General features: G+C 46.0%; 1 protein-coding gene across 1 annotated transcript; it reads left to right on the top strand.

Annotated features, from left to right (window-relative positions):
* Positions 1-4,502: 4,502 nt before the first annotated feature.
* Positions 4,503-19,121, top strand: LOC132574279 (protein FAM13A-like). The gene is made up of 6 exons (XM_060242641.1): positions 4,503-4,635; positions 10,415-10,574; positions 12,826-13,035; positions 14,183-14,366; positions 17,620-17,758; positions 19,083-19,121. Exons 1-6 carry the CDS (start codon positions 4,606-4,608, stop codon positions 19,119-19,121), a joined length of 762 nt encoding a protein of 253 aa, XP_060098624.1. The 5' UTR covers positions 4,503-4,605.
* Positions 19,122-19,655: the final 534 nt, after the last annotated feature.

Below are 19,655 nucleotides of genomic sequence, written 5' to 3'. Positions count from 1 at the left end.
GTCGTTTTCGACTCTGGGGTGACGTTGCTTTCACAACATTTTCGCGGCAGACTTTTTACGAGGTGGTTTGCCATTGCCTTCCCCAGTCATCTACACTTCCCCCCCCCCAGCAAGCTGGATACTCATTTTACCGACTTCAGAAGGATGGAAGGCTGAGTCAACCTGGAGCCGGCTACCTGAACCAGCTTTCCCTGAGATCAAACTCAGGTCGTGAGCAGAGGGCTCCGACTGCAGTACTGCAGCTTTACCACTCTCGCTAGGAAGGGATTTTTAGAAATTCAACCCCTGAGGGGGTGAAAAGGGGTAAAATGTGTTTTCCCTAAGGAGTGAAGCTGTTCTGTGTGGCTGGCAGGCGGCTGCCTGCTTGCGCACCTCCTCTCTGATTGGTCAGCTGCGGAGCTCTGTGTTCTGAGGTAAAAATCACTTAACGGATCCTGCAGACAGCTGAAGACAGCTGGACTTCAGGGAACTTTTATCTTCTGTGTGATAACATTGGTATTGCTGCTGGGAAGGAGATAGGGTTGCCAGCTCCAGGTTGGCAAATTCCTGGAGATTTGAGGGTGGAGCCTGGAGAGGGTGGGGTTTTAGGAGAGATGGGATGTCAGACAGTTACAGTGCCATAGACTCCACCCTCCAAACCATCCACTTCCTCCTGAGGAACCATTGTTGCCACTCTCCAAGTGAAGGCTGGAGATCACTCAGAATTCAGTATTATAACTGGATTAAAGGTAGTTAAATACCATAGTGAAGAAGCATGTGTTTCCAGCTAGTTGTCTGATAAAGTAAGTTTTGGCTTCTCTATTTTTTAAGAATTCTTTGAAGAGCTGGGAACTAAGCAGATACTGATACTTCTTGTTTATGGGTTAAAAGTTGCTTTTTTCCTAGCCTGGAACTCTGCTGGCTGATTGTTCTTTTGTCATGTTGATGTCGTAGAATGTCTTGCTGATAATTCTTCAGTGGTGCTAATTCTTAATAATCCACAGATAATACACCACCCTAACACAAGAACTGTGAATGCAAGCAGTTTTGCCCGTGATCTCATACTGTATAAGGACACACAATGCAGTCAGTTAAAAAACATCAAACCAGGGGTGTTTAACTCATTTATAATGAGGGCTGGTGACACAAGTGTAATGTGGTTGGTCTTGTATACCATAAATTATAAAAAATATTCTAAAAGAACAAATGTACTCCTAATTAATTAAATTAGTATTAGCATTGATGATGGTACTGAAGTTAGTATTTAATGAAAACAGACCAATTAACATAATACTGCCCTGGGCTGGATAGCCATTGCTACTGGAGAAGCCCGCACCACTCTTTCTCCACTTCTTATGTGATTTGGGGCCGCGGGTGGCTTGCTGGCCTTTTGATTGGGGGGAGGTGGGTGGTGGCGGCCAAGGAGAGCTCCAGGCGAGTGAGGCCTGCTTGGGCTGGCTGGATCTCTAGCCAGCCCAAGCAGGCCTCAGTTGCCCGGGGCTCTCCTTTCTTGCATCGGGTTGCTTTTGGCTGGTGTGGGGGGCACATATGCTAATGAGTTATACTAATGAGCTCCGCCACCTATTTTTCTACAAAACGACCCCTGGGGGGTCACCATAAATCAGCTGTGACTTGACAGCACTCCCCACCCCACACCATCCTACTAATTCACTAAATTAGTCCTTTTTTCATTGTGAAAATATAGCGGTTAAGTTAGTATTTAATGAACATGTTAATACTAATTAATGCCAATGCTAATTGAACTATTTACCCAAACAGTTTTATTAAGGGAAGAACGTGCCCTAACTGGTACTTCCCTTAGTTTTTTCCAATATTCAGCCACCAGGGTCTTTGTGTCCTTCTCTTGCCTGGGACCACATTGCTGATTTTTCTTTTGAATGCATGCCCCAGGGAGGGGGGAGCATCCAAGCAAAAATGGATGGAAGCAGGTGGTGGTGGTGGTGGTGGTTAACTTTTCCTTCAGAAGTTTGCAAGTGAAACCTGTTGAGGAGAAGCAGCCGACTTCACCGCCATTTCTCTTGTTCCGTTGAAGATTTCCTGCTGTTTCCTAAATCACGGTCGCCAATTCTTCTTCTGTCCTACTTGAAGCAGCAACGATGGCCCTGTCCAGGGCTCAGCTGCAGCAGTTGGAGAAACTGGGAGCTAGAAGGCCAGGAGGAAGTGCGCGGAAATGAGACATAGACGTGTATGCACAAACCAGAGCTGTTTGACTTCTCTGGGATGCGGAGCCTATTTCTGGCTGCGGTGGCTCTACTGATGCAGGCAGTGGCCACTACCACTAAAGCTGCTGTGCAGCTTTAACCGCTGCAAAGGTAAAGGTAGTCCCCTGTGCAAGCACCAGGTTGTTGCCGACCCATGGGGTGAAAACATCAAGATGTTTTCATGGCAGACTTTTTACAGGGTGGCTTGCCATTGCCTTCCCCAGTCATCTACACTTTACCCCCAGCAAGCTGGGGACTCATTTTACTGTCCTTGGAAGGATGGGAGGGCTGAGTCAACCTTGAGCCAGCTACCTGAACCCAGCTTCCACCAGGATCGAACTCAGGTCGTGAGCAGAGCTTGGACTGCTTACTAAGGCTGAGAAAGGGAGCACAGCACAGCACCTGCTGCTCACTCACCCTAAGCAAATGTGCCTTCACAAAAGGAAAGGAGGCAAGACTCGTGCAGGCTGCTAAGAACAGCAATTGACTCTAATTTTTATAACAAATGTCTAATGATTTTTATCTGATAGAGGGGGTATCTTCCTGCAGATTTTGTTCCTTTACAGCCCAAACAAAACACTGCAATAAGTTTCCACAATTAGAGATGCACTGTCAAGAAGAGAGATAGATGTAGAAGGAGTGATGTTTCATCACCACCTGGTGGCTGGAAGAAGAAACGCATGAATGTTTCCCCCACCTTTTCCGTGCCGTGATTTGCACAGCAGTAGCCTTGGGGTTCTTTTAAAAACACGTATGGCTCAATAGTGTGTATTTTGTGCAGGCTGTCAGGGTGAGAGGAAGTCATTTTTGAACCCAGCAGCAGAGGGATGCAAACCTTGGGAAGGAAACCTGCTGAAAGAAAAGATGCATTCAGATTTGCATATATTTGCTTACTCAACAAAATATATTCTGGATGGCAAGGAGATCAAATCAGTCAGTCCTAAAGGAAATCAACCCTGACTGTTCCTTGGAAGATCAGATACTGAAGCTGAAGCTCAAATACTTTGGCCACCAAATGAGAAGGGAGCACTCCCTGGAGAAGACCCTGATGCTGGGAAAGACAGAGGCAAAAGAAGAAGGGGACGGCAAAAGATGAGATGGCTGGACAGTGATATCGATGCAATGGACATGAATTTGAGCAAACTTAGGAGGACGGTGGAAGATACAAGGGCCTGGTGTGATGTGGTCCGTGGGGTTGCAAAGAGTTGGATTTGACTGTGCAACTCAACAATGACATAATATATTCAGTTTCTTGTTTGTTGTTGGGAGATGCAAGAAAATGACCAGTATTCTTGTAACCCAGATGAGCAAACTTCAGAGAGTACACTGGGGATTGTCTATACACTTTAAAACTTAACTTTCCACCCCTAAGAGATGGTAATCTTATCACGATCCAACATCCCTTAATAAAATCCTATGCTTTTTCGGTGTTAGCCTGTACGGATTGTTCAGCCTTGGTGCAAATGAGTCTGGAAAAGTTAAGAACATAAGAGAAGCCATGTTGGATCAGGCCAATGGCCCATCCAGTCCAACACTCTGTGTCACACAATGGCCAAAAAAACCCCAAGTGCCATCAGGAGGTGCAGCAGTGGGGCCAGAACAGTAGAAGCCCTCCAACTGTGCCCCCCCCAAGCACCACGAATACAGAGCATCACTGCCCCAGACAGAGAGTTCCAACAGTACACTGTGGCTAATAGCCACTGATGGACCTCTGCTCCATATGCTTATCCAATCCCCTCTTGAAGCTGGCTATGCTTGTAACTGCCACCACCTCCTGTGGCAGTGAATTCCAAAGCAATCTGCATTTAGGGCTGAAAAGGTAACAGATAGAGGCTGTGGCTCATTGACAAGAGCATCTGTTTGGCATGCAGAAGGCCCCAGGTTCAATCCCTGGCATCTCTGGTTTAAAGGATCAGGAAGGTGATACAAAAGACCTCTGCCTGAGACCCTGGAGAGCCGCTACCAGTCTGAGTAGACAATACTGCCTCTGATGGACTGAAGATCTAAGGCACCTTCGTGTGTTCAGTGGGTAGCTCTGCTGGGTTTTCCCCCTCCCATGGAATGTACAAGTTAAATGTCAACTAGACAGGCTGGGGAATTGCCGGAAGTAATTGCATACTGTGGTGTGTGTGTGTATTAGACGCTATGGTAACGCCTTGGCTGGAACACCTTGGCGAGTTTTTGTCCTGGAATTCTGTAGACAGGCAGTAAGAGTCTACTAAGCGAAAGTCCGTGGTTGCCAGTCAGAAGTATATATTTTTAGAGCTGCAGCACCAGCGAAGTCAAGATTAAAGTAAGAATGTGTATGCCACTGTATAGCTGCGTATAGCCTCGCTGAGAAGATGTCATGGCTTGACACAGGGACAGGACATCGTAGCGCAGTGCTTGGTCGTTCAGGCTTAAGATGGGAACAGGAGCCTCCATTTCTATCTGTGTAAGTGGAACCTTGCCAGCTCGTTTGTTTCTAATTTATGTCCTTTCTGCTTAAGCAAAAGAGATCTTATTTCTGTGGTTAAAGAAAAGAGGTTCTCACAATGGGCCCTGGAACATTTTATAATTCTTTTTTTCCACATATTATATACTTGCCACACTCTATCTTCATCTTGCAGCCTCATCCAACTTCTTTTCCTGCTCAGCCTTTCCTCTTTAACATCCCCAACCACGAGCCTTTTATCTTCCAAGTCAATCCCCTTAATATGAGTGCGGTTTATTTCTGAATCCCTAGGAAGGCACAATATTCTTGTGGCTTCCCAACTGAGTTCCAGTCTGGATTCAGTCGGTTCTGCTCCACCCCAGTGTCGGGACTGAAACTGGACAGATCTTGATGGATGGATTGATTTTAGTAGATTTATAGTCCGCCCTTTCCCATAACGGACTCAGGGCAGATCACAAACACAATAAAACAGTAAAAATCCAACCGTAAAATCATAAAACCATTAAATAATCAATAAACAACCAAAATATGTGGCATGAATGGTACCGCGCATTTTGTAGATTTAAGATATAAATATCATGGGTGTCATAGATGTCTTAGCTATAAGCCCGATATCTAGCCATCTGATCAGAGCAGGGAGGTCAGTTAAATTATATAAACCAGGGGTGGCCAACGGTAGCTCTCCAGATGTTTTTTGCCTACAATTCCCATCAGCCCCAGCCATTGGCCATGCTGGCTGGGGCTGATGGGAGTTGTAGGCAAAAAAATCTGGAGAGCTACCGTTGGCCACCCCTGATGTAAACAGTAAGGTGAGGACACCCGCTTGCCTCAACCAAAAGCCCAGTGGAATAGCTCCATTTTTCAGACCCTACAGAATGATAGTAAATCCGGTAGGGACAGAATCTCCATAGGGAGCTGATTCCACAAGGTCGGGGCCAAGGCTGAAAAGGCCCTGGCCCTGGTCGAGGCAAGGTGGACGTCCTTTGGGCCAGGGATGGTCAGAAGATGTTTCCGAGCTCAGAATTGCCTCTGACTGGGCGCATGGTTCATGGTCTAATGAGCCCTGTGCCAGATTTCTCTGGATAGAAGCGGCAAAGCCTGCTGGTGACCCTTTGGAGGCCTCCAGCCCAGCCCAGGATCAGTGACATCATCCACAACCTGGCACTACCTCCAAGCAAGTACAAAGGGCAGGGCTTTCCAGTTGCTTCATCCCAGCCTGCGGTCATGCAAAAGAGCATGAGGAAGCAATCTAAGGGGCATGTGAGGGGAAGCTGAATCCCAGCCTAGCTTCTTAAACAGGAAAAATCTTCATTGGTGCAGAGGGACAGTGGCTCAGTGGTAGAGCATCTGTTTGGTAAGCAGAAGGTCCCAGGTTCAATCCCTGGCATCTCCAACTAAAAAGGGCCCAGGCAAATAGGTGTGAAAAACCTCAGCTTGAGACCCTGGAGAGCAGCTGCCAGTCTGAGAAGACAATACTAACTTTGATGGACCGAGGGTCTGATTCAGTATAAGGTAGCTTCATATGTTCATTAAACTAGAGCGCAGAGAAAGTAGCTATCACCAGGCCTCGGATTCAGTGGGAGCTCACAGGAGCGTAGAGTTCCACCTCCTTCTTCTGAAAGTTCCACCTACTTGTCCATTGAATAGTAGGTGCAGCTGCATAGCAATCCCTGCATGAGCTCCACCACCTGTTTTCCTACAAAACGACCCCTGGCTATCACACCCGATCTAATGAAAAGAACAGAAACAATACTAAGATAAGCTTAATGATGCAGAATAATTATCTTCATGGCGTTTTTTGAGCAGGAACGCATGGGAACACAGTTCCGGCTAGCTTGGCATTAAGGGGTGTGGCCTAATATGCAAATGAGTTCCTGATGGGCTTTTTTTCTACCAAAAAAGCCCTGGTTATCTTTGACATCCCTGCCCAGATGTCTGTGGAACCAATGCACCTCCAAATCCCTCCTGTCCCCTAGTAGAGGAATTAGGCTTTTTAGCATTTGAACAAAACATTTGGGGAAAGGCTACCGGGTGTTTCAACCGCCCTGCCCTGTGCTGCCGGGAAGCCTTTCCCAATCCAGATTTAGAGAACTTGCTCCATGTGAGAATGTGCATCCCAATCTCTCCACGGTCAGCCTAGAACCATTCCAGACATCTCAGTGCCCACATCATATTTTACACCAGCTATCTATTTCATTTGATGGCTCTCTGCCTTGGAAAATGAATGGCTGCCAGGGTCCCAGGGACTTCCTGATGCACTTCAAAGCACCTTGCATCTCTGAATCACAAAAGGTGCCGCCACAAAATGGCTGCCATAGGGCTGGGGCCAGTCAGAAATCATAGAATCATAGAGTTGGAAGGGACCTCCAGGGTCATCTAGTCCAACCCCCTGCCTAATGCAGGAAACTCACAAACACCTTCCCCTAAATTCACAGGAGAGAGACGGTTTGGTGTAGAGAGCCGGTTTGGTGTAGTGGTTAAGTGTGCGGACTCTTATCTGGGAGAACCAGGTTTGATTCCCCACTCCTCCACTTGCACCTGCTAGCATGGCCTTGGGTCAGCCATAGCTCTGGCAGAGGTTGTCCTTGAAAGGGCAGCTGCTGTGAGAGCCCTCTCCAGCCCCACCCACCTCACAGGGTGACTGTTGTGGGGGAGGAAGGTAAAGGAGATTGTGAGCAGCTCTGAGACTCTTCGGAGTGGAGGGTGGGATATAAATCCAATATCTTCAACAGGATCAGTGCTGTCAGATGGCCATCTAGCCTCTGTTTAAAAACCTTGAAGGAAGGAGAGCCCGCCACCTCCCGAGGAAGCCTGTTCCACTGAGGAACTGCTCTAGCAGGAAGTTCTTCCTAATGTTGAACTGAAAACTCTTTTGATTTAATTTCAACCCGTTGGTTCTGGTCCTACCTTCTGGGGCCACAGAAAACAATCCCACAACATCCTCTGTATGACAGCCCTTCAAGTACTTGAAGTACTTGAAGATGGTGATCATATCACCTCTCAGCTGCCTCCTCTCCAGGCTAAACAAGCCCAGCTCCTTCAACCTTTCTTCGTAGGACTTGGTCTCCAGACCCCTCACCATCTTTCTCGCCCTCCTCTGGACCCATTCCAGCTTGTCTATATCCTTCTTAAAATGTGGTGCCCAAAACTGAACACAATACTCCAGGTGAGGTCCAACAGTACCATCACTTCACATGATCTGGACACTATTCTGTTGGTACAGCCCCAAATTGCATTTGCCTTTTTAGCCACCGCATCACACTGTTGACTCATGTTCAGCGTACGGTCCACTAAGACCCTGAGATCCTTTTCGCACATACTACTGCTAAGACAGGTTGGGGGGGGGGGGAGAAAGTTAGATTGAGCATACTCCAATGATGAGGGAAACAATTTCAAAACTGGTATTCTCTGCAGATGCAAAAGTCTTGCCTCCTGCTTTTCTTTTTAAGCATCTCCTACTCCAGTGTGACAAAAGAAAACAGGACTGGCTATATGTTTTGGGGGCCACCTTGAAGATCACTGATTCTGGGCTCTGAGTTCCTTCCATAAGAGATGAGCGCTGTCTCTTATGTTGGTGTTGGCAGAAACTCAAGAGTCCCGAATGCTAGATAATTACTAAGAGCCAAATTAGATCATATATTTGGCCACAGGCCTGTTTGGATCCCTCCAGCCCAACTTGCTTTCCCTGAAACCACACGGCAATTGCAGGGGAACTTACCCCAACACCAGGGCTTTTTTCCTGGGGGAATGTGGTGGAACGGTCAGAGTTCCAGAACGTCTTCATGGAAACAGAATTCTCAAAAAGATTTAAAAGTTCATGAGGAGCACCCATGTGTTTCTCCATTTCCCTCTTGAGAGTTCTGGAACCTCTTTTTCCAGAAGAGAAGCCCTGCAGTCGGTTACCTAATGAAGCCCATCGGTTGCATCACTGAGCCGCCTGGTTGTTTAAAGTTGTCTTGTAGCACCAGAGGGCTGCTCACCGTGACTTCCAGTTCAGGGGACGATGCAGCCGGTGACCTTATAATACTCATTGTTCACATCATTGAGCCAAGTGGCCCTACAGTGCTGGCTTGGAACACACAAAGGGCTGTTCAGTTTGCCGTCCCGTTGGCTGGATGATGCGATGGGTTATCTAATAAAGACCATTGTTTGCATCCCTGAACTGCCTGGCCCTACAGTGTGTGTAGTATCAGAGGGCTGCTTAACTTGACTTCCAGTTTGGGGATGATGCAGTGGGTGCCCTAATAATACTGTTTGCTTCATTGATCCTGGTGTCCCTACAACGCTGGCCTGCAACACGGTGAGGGCTGCTCAGCTGGCCGTCCAGTTTGCCGGATGATGCAATGAGCTTTTTTTTTCCCTGGGGGAATGCAGCAGAATGGAATTCCGGGACCTCTTTGTGGAAACAAAATTCTCCCCTCAAAAAATGCTTAAAAGTTCATGAGAAGCACCCATGTCCTTCATTTCCCTCTTCAGAGTTTTTAGAACCTCCTTTTCTGGGGGTTGGGGGAGGGGGGAAGCCTTGCCCAGCACCACAGGGTCCAATTCAGATTGAGACCATGGTGCTAGGAAAGATTGGCTTCAGCCTCCCCTCCCCCCACATTGTTTTCTGAAGTCACAACAGCTCTGGGGCTGGGGGTGTCATTTGCCTCATTGCAGGGCTGCAGGTACGTTCCCTTGACTCAACGTCTGGCCAGACGTATTGTAGTTTGGCCCTAATTCCATCCATGCAGGGGTAGAATTCTAGCAGGAGCTCCTTTGCATATTAAGCCACACACCCCTGATGTAGCCAGTCCTCCAGGAGCTTACAAAAAAGAGCCTTGTAAACTCTTGGAGGATTGGCTACAAAAGGCATGTGTGGCCTAATATGCAAAGGAGCTGCTGCTAGAATTCCACTCCTGTCAGTGAGGATTTGAATGAGTGTTTTGCTTTCAAAGGTTATGTTACTGCTGGTTAGGAGGGGGGGGGGGGGAATTCCATGGAACTCCCACAAGCCTTAACCATGACCGATTCCCCACTAGCCTTGCCCCAGTCTCACGCTTCCCTTCTCTGTGGTGCTTCCACCCAAAGTTGCACAAGCTGCCACGAGGTTGCGACTCACGCCGCCCCTTTCCCGCGGTAAGCAGAAACAGGTTTTCAGAGGATCTTGCTTGCCGCAGGAAAGAGGTGGGGCGAGTTGCAGCCCCGCGGCAGCTTGTGCAAAATTGGACGGAAGTGCCATGGAGAAGAGGAGCACAAGACTGGGACAAGGCTATTGAGGAATCAGCCCATCTTTCAGCTAAAAATTTCTTATGCCTTACAAATTTGGTGCTGACCGAGCCAGAGGTCAGGACATTTGGGGCAGGAGATCACATCTTCGTCTCATCATCTGCGTGTGGAGATGTTGGCAGGGTGCAGAAATGATAATTAGTAAAGCGAAAGAGCTTCTAAAAACTTGAAATTCTTCAGGCAGCAATGTTCTCTTCCATGTAAATTGCTGTCTGGCTGGGTCTCTGAAAAGGCTGGAATTGGAGCGATGGGAGTTTTTGTTTTTGTTCAAATAACAGAACATTGCCAGTTAGAGATCTTTGTAACACCCCCCCCCAGTGTTTTGCATTAATATTGCATGCTACGCAAGCACATGTATTTACATTGCACACAAAAAGTTCTTGAAGTTGGCCGATGAGATCCATATTACAGTTCTGTTATTTCCTGTTTTTAAAGCAATTTATTTGATACGAGCGATACAAAGAGGCCCTGCGAAGGCATTGCAGTAAAGTTGTTTTCTGTTTGTTTTCAGCAATCATTATCTTCCATTGAAATTAAACACTGCACAAATAAAGTTGGACCAAGCCCCCAAAGAACCTTTGGTGTTCCTCTAGGCAGCTGTATTCAGGATGCGGTAGACAGTCAAGTTCCTTTGGTTGTTAAACACCTGGTAGAATATTTAGAAGAATTCGGTAAGTTTTTTTGTTCAGCTTTTATTTGCTCTTCAAACCAAAAACAATAAACTCTAGATACTAAATTTCTGTGGGTTCTCATTGTAGTGCGGAAACGGAAGATTTGGTGAGATTTTAGTGATAGATTTGCATACTTTTGTCAGGAGATATACACGTTCAAATTTAAGTTCTTTCAGAACTCTTGGATGCATGCCATCTGGGCTTGGAGATCTGTCAGTTTTTAATTATGTCACCTCAGTCTGACTCAGCTCTTTTGACACCCTTCCTGAGATCGATGGTTCTGGAGTAGGCATGCACCTCCCACCTTCCACAGTGAAGACTGAGGCAAAAAAAAAAAAAAAGAGGATTAAGCTTCTAACATAAGAACATAAGAGAAGCCATGTTGGATCAGGCCAATGGCCCATCCAGTCCAACGCTTTGTTTCACATAGTGGCCACAAAAAAAAAAAACCAAGTGCCATCAGGAGGCCCACCAGTGGGCTCAGGACACTAGAAGCCCTTCCACTGTGCTCCCCCCCAAGCACCAAGAATACAGAGCATCACTGCCCCAGACAGAGAGTTTCAACAATACGCTGTGGCTAATAGCCACTGATGGACCTCTGCTCCATATGTTTATCCAATCCCCTCTTGAAGCTGGCTAGTAGCTATTCTTGTAGCCGCTGCCACCTCCTGTGGCAGTGAATTCCACGTGTTAATCACCCTTTGGGTGAAGAAGTACTTTCTTTTATCCGTTCTAACCTGACTGCTCAGCAATTTCATTGAATGTCCACGAGTTTTTGTATTGTGGCAAAGGGAGAAAAGGACTTCTTTCTCTACCTTCTCTATCCCATGCATAATCTTGTAAACCTCTATCATAATCTTGTAAACCTCTTATCTGCTATTTTCCTATCAACCTTTAGTAATCCTCTTATACCTGGGTCATCCAACAGTCCCATTGCCTACCTGGCTAATTTTCTGCTTCTTATATATTCAAAGAAATGTTTATTGTTCGTCTTTATGTTTTTTTCCAGGCCCTTAGTCTGACAAACTAACCACCATACTACACTGGCTGGTTTATTGAGCTTTCTCCTATTTGGGGGTGAAATTAGAATTTCGACTGTCATTCCTAACATGAGTATGGGGTTGGCTCCAACAACTCTCTTCTGAAAGAAGAGCCTTTCTTGGGCAGAAGAAGCCCTCATCTTAATGGAAAACAAATTAGATCCAACCCAATGGCTTGCGTCCAGTGTAGTGTTTCCAGGGAAGGGTTTTTGTCCATAGAACATTCCTTTCTTGCCTCCCTCCTCCAGCCCTGAATGTCCCCCTCCGCACCCATGCTGCTTCAAGGGACAGCATTTTGAAGGGCATTTTGTGCTGTGGTGGGAGGAGGGAAGCAAGAAAGTTGCACCCTGCAGTTGGCAGTCTTTCCCATCCATGAAAATGCTCCACTGGATGTCTTCTCTGTATCTCTGCCAATAACCACCACGGTGCTGTAAAACAGGAGGTTTGTATAAAAACAGTGGTTTCGCTGTGAACAGTTGTGGTTTATTAATACGGTTTATGTACAATCAACGCTTTGTGTTTTACCAAACGTGACGGATTTTTACAGAACAGATACAGTCTTTGCAATATTTTTACTTTTCAAGTCAAAATGCTTTAGTGCCGTGTTTTCTTTCCTTCTTCCTTTCAAAACATCTTGTTTACAGATTTAGGCCCGAGCTTCTTAGCATTATGCTCTCTAATAATTTTTTTCCATTGACATGACAAACGCATGCCTAACATAGACAAGTTTAAGGGTGCAGTTTGTTATGTATGGTAACTTAAGATTGTAACTCAGTAAAATATAACTGTAACATAATAATTACTGCTTTTTAGAAGAAGAATAATTGCAGATTTATACCCCGCCCTTCTCTCTGAATCAGAGACTCAGAGTGGCTTACAATCCCCTATATCTTCTCCCCCCACAACAGACACCCTGTGAGGTGGGTGGGGCTGAGAGGGCTCTCACAGCAGCTGCCCTTTCAAGGACAACCTCTGCCAGAGCTATGGCTGACCCAAGGCCATTCCAGCAGGTGCAAGTGGAGGAGTGGGGAATCAAACCTGGTTCTCCCAGATAAGAGTCCACACACTTAACCACTACACCAAACTGGCTTTTATTAAGCTGTGCACCCGCCGGCATTGACTGTTACTAACAAGTGAAGTGATTACTGTTCATTTTAGTGACCTATCCTGTGTGTTCCATCTGCAAGTAATTGACTTTCTTCTTTCAATAGGACTGGATCACAAAGGCCTGTTTCGCACCAGCGGCTCAGCCACCAAAATCAAGGAACTGAAGCAGAAATACGACCGAGGAGAAGAACTGGATCTCGTTAATGAAGGAGATGTAGACTCAGCCGCCAGCCTTCTGAAACTTTTCCTGAATGAACTCCCGGTTGCCGTTTTCCCTGAAGATACATGTGCTGCTGTTTTGGCCACTTTCGAAGGTAAAGTGAGGGAAGTGCATTGTGTTTCTCTCCCCCTTTCTCATTTCAAATGAGTGTGTTGCAATGCCTTGGAAAGATGCCGAGTCAGGTGTCAAACAGGAAGAAGACTGCAGTCAGTGCATCTATATATTTTGCAGTAATCAAAGCCAGTTTGTTCACGACAAAAAGGAGAGTTCGGCTCTGGGCACACGACACAGGAAGAGGAGGGCTTAATAAGCCCAAAGAATCCAAAATGTGTGATGTACATCCCCACAAGATTTCACAATGCATGGTGCCTAGTTGCAGGGGTGGAATTCTAGCAGGAGCTCCTTTGCATATTAGGCCACACACCCCTGATGTAGCCAATCCTCCAAGAGTTTACAAGGCTCTTTTTTGTAAGTTCTTGGAGGATTGGCTGCATCAGGGGCGTGTGGCCTAATATGCAAAGGAGCTCCTGCTAGAATTCCACCCCTGCTGATAAGCATTATGAATATTCTATCTTCTCTAGCATTTTCCCTTCTTAGGAGTCTGGTGTATTCAGGCACACCACTGCCCACATGCTACTGCAGAAGAATGATGAGCGATCTGTGCAGGGCCTTTTTTTTGTAGAAAAAGCCCAGCAGGGACTCATTTGCATATTAGACCACACCTTCTGACATCACCCTTGTTCCCCATGGGGCTTTTTTTGTAGAAAAAGCCCAGCAGGAACTCATTTGCATATTAGACCACACCTTCTGACATCACCCTTGTTCCCCATGGGGCTTTTTTTGTAGAAAAAGCCCAGCAGGAACTCATTTGCATGTTAGGCCACACCCCCTGATGCCAAGCCAGCCGAAACTGCGTTCCTGCGCTTTCCTGCTCAACAAAGGCCCTGAATCTGTGCATCTTCTACATCCTCCTCCTGCATAACATATAAAAAGGAAAAACTCATTTGATTTCCCCCCTGCAGCAAGAGGCATGAATTCCCAGCTGTATGTGCCACTTGTGTACCTTTAAGCACGGGAAATGCTTCTTTGTCTCCCATCTGGACAGGGACCATAGCTTTTCTGCACAACCCCTAGCATGTGCTTGGTGCTCAGTAAATGCACGGCCCTAGCAGTACATTCCTAGTACGATTGGAAACCTGTACTGATCTTAATTAATGACTGAACATTTGCATTTTTTGCAGAGAATATAAACCACATGGCAGAATGTACGAGATGTCTGAAAACCTTACTCAGTGACTTGCCAAAAGCCCACTATCACCTTTTCCATTACCTTGTTACGTTTCTGACCAAGGTGTCGTTGCACAGTGACGTGAACCTCATGACGCTGGAGAACCTGGCCATCGTATTTGGCCCCACCCTTTTTAGGTAAGCCTTTCTGTCAATAGGTTGCTTTAGAATTTCTATGTGTCAATCCAAATGCGAGATCTAAAACGCGAACCTTGCACAACTGAACTACAAATGTATAAACAATCATGTGGATATGTTTTTTTCCTGGTCCCTACCACTTCACTTGGCAGGTGAGAAATTACCTGTTTGAAATATTCCCATGCAAGAAAACCTTTCTTGCATGTACTGTTCCCAGCATGCCAAGACAGAAGGCTATTTTTCAGCAACCACTTTGGGCTGTGCCTCAGCATTCCAAATGTGCCCACAGGCTCAAAAAGGCTGGAGACCCCTGGGGAGCCTTGCTAAGCCCAAGCAGCATAAAGCTCACAGTTTGTTAGTTTTAGTTTTAATTTTGATGGTTTTAATTAGCACATTATATATATTGTACTGAGATAATGTTTTATATTGTAATTTGTATTTGTTATATGTTGTGAGCCGCTCTGAGACTGCTTCGGCGGGGAGGGCAGGATATAAATAAAATATATTATTATTATTATTTTTATAGTCTTCCCATGTCCCACTACTCTCTTGTCAGAGTTCTCCTGCCTACACAAATATCCCCACTCACTTTCTCCCCCTTCTGGCCTATCCAGATGCTGTTTTTACCTAGTAAGGACATCTAGTAATCCTCTGTATAGATATTTGTAGAGGAACCCGAGGCTGTACTGGAGACAGGTCAAGGGCCGGATACATCCTACACCTTTTGTGGGATTACCCTGATACAAAGTAACATCTATGAGATTTAAGATATTGAATTTGTTCGTTTCCTTTTATGTGTTTTTGTTTTTGGCTGCATCACGTTCCCTCTAAGCTGTGGAGTCGTGTAAGCCAAAAATTCTACTTTGCAAGCTACTAGCATTAAAGTTGTGAGCTTCTGCATACATTAGTGTACTCAGAAGTCATCCTTCCTGAGCAGGCTGAGCTAAGACAAAAAATGTGTGAGCCAGAGGCTAAAAAAACTGTGAGCTAGCTCACACGAACTCAGCTTAGAGGAAACAAATGCATTATTACACCAAGGTAGGAAAAAAATGTATTTTTCATTTAATGATCGGTTGAAAAAATCCCCAGAGTCTTTCCAGATGGCTGATTAATCCTTCTCTGGTGCTAGAGTTGCTGATCGCGTGGTTAGAGGCTACGAATGACACTGGGGTTATGTTCATCTCCACTCATCCAAAGGGCAGACTTGGCAGTCCATCTTAGTTTGAAAGAGCTGAGAGGTATTTGTGGGAACCACCACTTTGAAAACAGCCTGCAGTTTTCACCAGGCTACTGAAAACCTGAAGTTATATCAGCCCTGCATCTGAAAAGATGCTTCAGCTTAGAGATGCAGCTGTGCAGAGCTGAATTTGGGATCTGTGACCTTCCATGTTTTGGAAACTCGGGGTGATGACGAGTTGAGCACAAATGTCTTTGAAGATGGGGCTCAATTCATCATTGGTCCTACATCGGTATAGCCTATCACCCCGGGTTGCTCGGTCCCTCCTGGCAACAGGGGGTGGGGCTTACCAGGAGCAGAGGGGAGGCCCAGGCTACATCATAGACAATATGTGATGTTGAGGTGATGCTCTGGTATTTGGGCAAAAGCTCTATGGTAAAAATGGCTTCTACCATAGAGTTTTTGCCTGGAGTGTTGCCATGACTTCATTGACATACTACTTCCAGAACACGGGAAGTGATGTTGCCAGATCACTGGCAACATATCCTGGGCCTCCCTCCTGCTCCTGGTATGTCCCCTCCACCAGTCATCTGTTCAGATCCCCTGCCTCCAGCAGTGTCTGGCAACCCTACCATCACCATAGCCTTCGCTTTGCTTCCCCACTGTCACTTAGTAGCATAGTGTAAAGGCTGCTGCTATGTACCTTGAGTTGGCTAAGACTTCATCTCAGAAGGCTTTTTCATTGCTGGCCAAAAAGGTTTTGAGAAAGAGAAGAAGGCTTCCTCCACGTTCCTCAAGATAGAACTGGAATGTAGCAAAAAAAAAAGACCTGAATAACAGAATGGGCTTGAGGTAAAAAAAAGCCTGAGGTAAAAAAAAGCTTCCTTCACAGGAAGGCTGAGCGCAGAAGAATAGATGCTTTTGAGCTGTGGTGCTGGAGAAGACTCTTGAGAGTCCCTTGGACTGCAAGAAGATCCAATCAGTCAGTCCTAAGGGAAATCAACCCAGACTGTTCCCTGGAAGGTCAGAAGCTGAAGTTCAAATACTTTGGCCACCATATGAGAAGGGGGCACTCACTGGAGAAGACCCTGATGCTGGGAAAGACAGAAGGCAAAAGAAGAAGGAGGTGGTAAAAGATGGGATGGCTGGACAGCATTACTGGTGTAACTAACACAAATTTGAGCAGACTTTGGAGGATGGTGGAAGACAGGAGGACCTGGTGTGACTTGGTCCATGGGGTTGCCAAGTGTCGGACTCGACTGTGTAACTGAACAACAACAACAAAAAAGCTGATTTGGGCCTAATCCCACTCCCCAGCAATCTTATTCCAAATCAAGCTTGAGAACACTCAGACCGATTCCCCACTAGGCTTGTTCCGGTGTTGGAGTTCTTCCCCCCCCCCCACCAAATGCTTCTGTCCGATTTTGAACAAACTGCTTCACTGCAGCAACTTGGCCCGCCTCTTTCCCGTGGCAAGGAAGATCCTCTGAAAACCAATTTCTGCTTGCCACAGGAAAGAGGCGGGCCAAGTTGCAACCGTGGGGCAGCATGTGTGAAATCGGACAGAAGCGTTGGGGGGAAAAGCTCTGACGCTGGAACAAGCCTAGTGGGGAATCGATCTCAGTGATTGCCAGTTTTGCTTTTTACCCTTCCAGCTAGTTTACTCCAACCTCTTAACTTCAGCCACAATTTTGAGGTCTTTGTTTTCAAAATCAGACAGGGCAAGCCACTTTCAAAGGTCTCCCTCCCTATCTGGCTGTGAGCTGACCATCCCAGGCTGGGGCGATCAGTTTTGATTGCCTGTTATAAACAAGACAGGCCAAAACAGGATCTCATGACCCATAACAATAATGTGCAGTATTTATGCCTGAGAGACACATTAACACATGACAGCTAGCTGCAGCAGAAAAAACAACTGTTGACCCCAAAAGCTTTCTGTAATGTGCAAATTTATTTCTGCCCTTTCCCTGTTTTAAGCTGATGCTTCAAGACCATCAGAAAATGGTTTGTGGATGATGATGTATGGGGCTGAAGTCTGATAGCCATTAAATTAATGGCATTCCATTTGTTTTTCAGAATTCCTTGCGGTCCTTTAGCTTGTGAGAAGCAAACATTTTGCAATTCTGTGCTCCTGCATGCTCTCCGGCACTATGAAGAACTGCTTGCCGGTTGTTCTGACAGCCATTTCTCAGTGGCAGAAGACAGAAACCCTCAGGTGAGAAGCTGACGAGAAGGACAGATTTAGCTGATAACCAAAGACTCCTATGTACTTTCTTGTGCTGCAAAGTTACACCAGATTTACAGTGCCATCCTAAACAGAATTTTCCCCTTCTCCAGGGCTATTTTTGTAGGAAAAGCCCAGCGGGAACTCATTTGCATATTACGCCACACCCCCTGACATCACCATTGTTTCACACAGGGCTTTTTTGGCAGAAAAAGCCCAGTAGGAACTCATTTTCATATTAGGCCACACCCCCTGACACCAAGCCAGCCGGAACTGCGTTCTTGTGTGTTCCTGCTTAAAAAAAACACCCTGCCCTTCTCTATCCATGGAAGTCAATGTGTTCAGAAGGACATAACTCAGTTCAAGTGGGTAGCCATGTTGGCCTGAAGCAATGTGGCAAAGTTAAGAGTCCAATAGCATCTTTAAGAGCAACAAAGTTTTATTCAGGCTGTGAGCAAAGCACATGCACACTTTGTCAAACAGTATGAAATCCGACTTGCCTGTCCGTATATATATGAAGCAGAGGCTGAACAGCAAATTAGCATACAAGCATACAATATAATGAAATGTTCCAACAGATGCAAACAGAAATAACAAGCTGAGTTCATAAGGTCATTATAATTTAGATTCAATTATGGGAGAAAACAGGCAAACGCTTCAGTGTCTCAAGAGTGTTAAGAATGTTGAGTGATTATATAAAAGGACAGAGGCAGAAGAGGAAACAGGAAGCAAACCCACAGTTTTGCCTGTCTGTCCGACTATTTTGTAACCCACCCTTTGGAGGTTGAGGCTAAGAGACAGCATCTGGTCCTCCTCCTCCAACAGTTTCCTCCCAAGAATATCAGGGATGACATTTAGAGAGCCAAAAGTAAACATCACGGCAAATCCCCCGGGCCCCAGGGGATTTGGGGGGATCACTTTCCACTCTGTCTTTTTTGTTCTGTCATGATACTGGGCTGCATATTAAAACTTATGGGGTGCAAAGAAAAAGACGCATTCATCACTGAATTGTCACTCTTATATAAACAGCAAAATAATGCTGCTGCTTGCACAGAGAAAGCACGGGAGAACAGCGCTAGTCTTTCCCTTGAAACATTAGTGTTCTCAGGGCTGGCTTGGCTACTAGGTGAACTAAGTGACTGCCTAGAGCGCCAGCCTTCTGGGGTCGCAAAATTGGGCGCCCCCATGTGACATGGTGACATTATCAGTGCGAGCGGGGGGGGGGGGCACCAGAAGTTAGCCTTGCCTAGGGGGCCCAACAGTCCAGGGCTGGCCCTGAGTGTTCTATGTTTAAAGATTTTGTGTCTCTGTCTAGAGTTCAGGAACAGTTTTACCATATACTTGTCTAGACTGAACTTGTTATGCTTTATATTCTTTTGAGTTAAGAAGATGGGGGAGTCTGTGTGTACGTGTGTATCTAATGCACGGAGAACATGATTCCCTGTTTTCTTCTGGCACCCTGCACCATCCTCCCTTTTCCCCCTTCGGTTCTGCCACTGCTTCCCTCGCCAATCATTCTACTCATTTTCTCTGTCTATAGCTATAGCACACCTTTATTGGCATAACCAAAAGAGACTTGTCAGCCAAACAACAATACAATATATCTGTTCAAAGTGCGAAAGGCTAAAATAAGATTAAGAATCACAATAAAACCTGCTTAGAATAAATTTTGACAATTTCAGCCAAGAATTTGGCAACAGCTCTTGTGATATTGGTTATGTTGTCCTTTAGTAGGAAACGGCAACCAATCCTGTTTTCTTGATTATAAGATGGTAAGGAAAGACTATCTAACAGAACCTTCCGGGGATTAGTATACAGTTGGCAGTTCAATAAAATTTGCTGGATGGAATTAAGGCAAGCTTGACCCGCATAGACAATGTCTCTCGCT

Source organism: Heteronotia binoei, chromosome 6, assembly GCF_032191835.1.
Source record: "Heteronotia binoei isolate CCM8104 ecotype False Entrance Well chromosome 6, APGP_CSIRO_Hbin_v1, whole genome shotgun sequence".
Taxonomy (NCBI): domain Eukaryota; kingdom Metazoa; phylum Chordata; class Lepidosauria; order Squamata; family Gekkonidae; genus Heteronotia; species Heteronotia binoei.
Note: the sequence above shows the minus strand (reverse complement) of the source record. Positions and strands in the feature narration are given on the sequence as shown.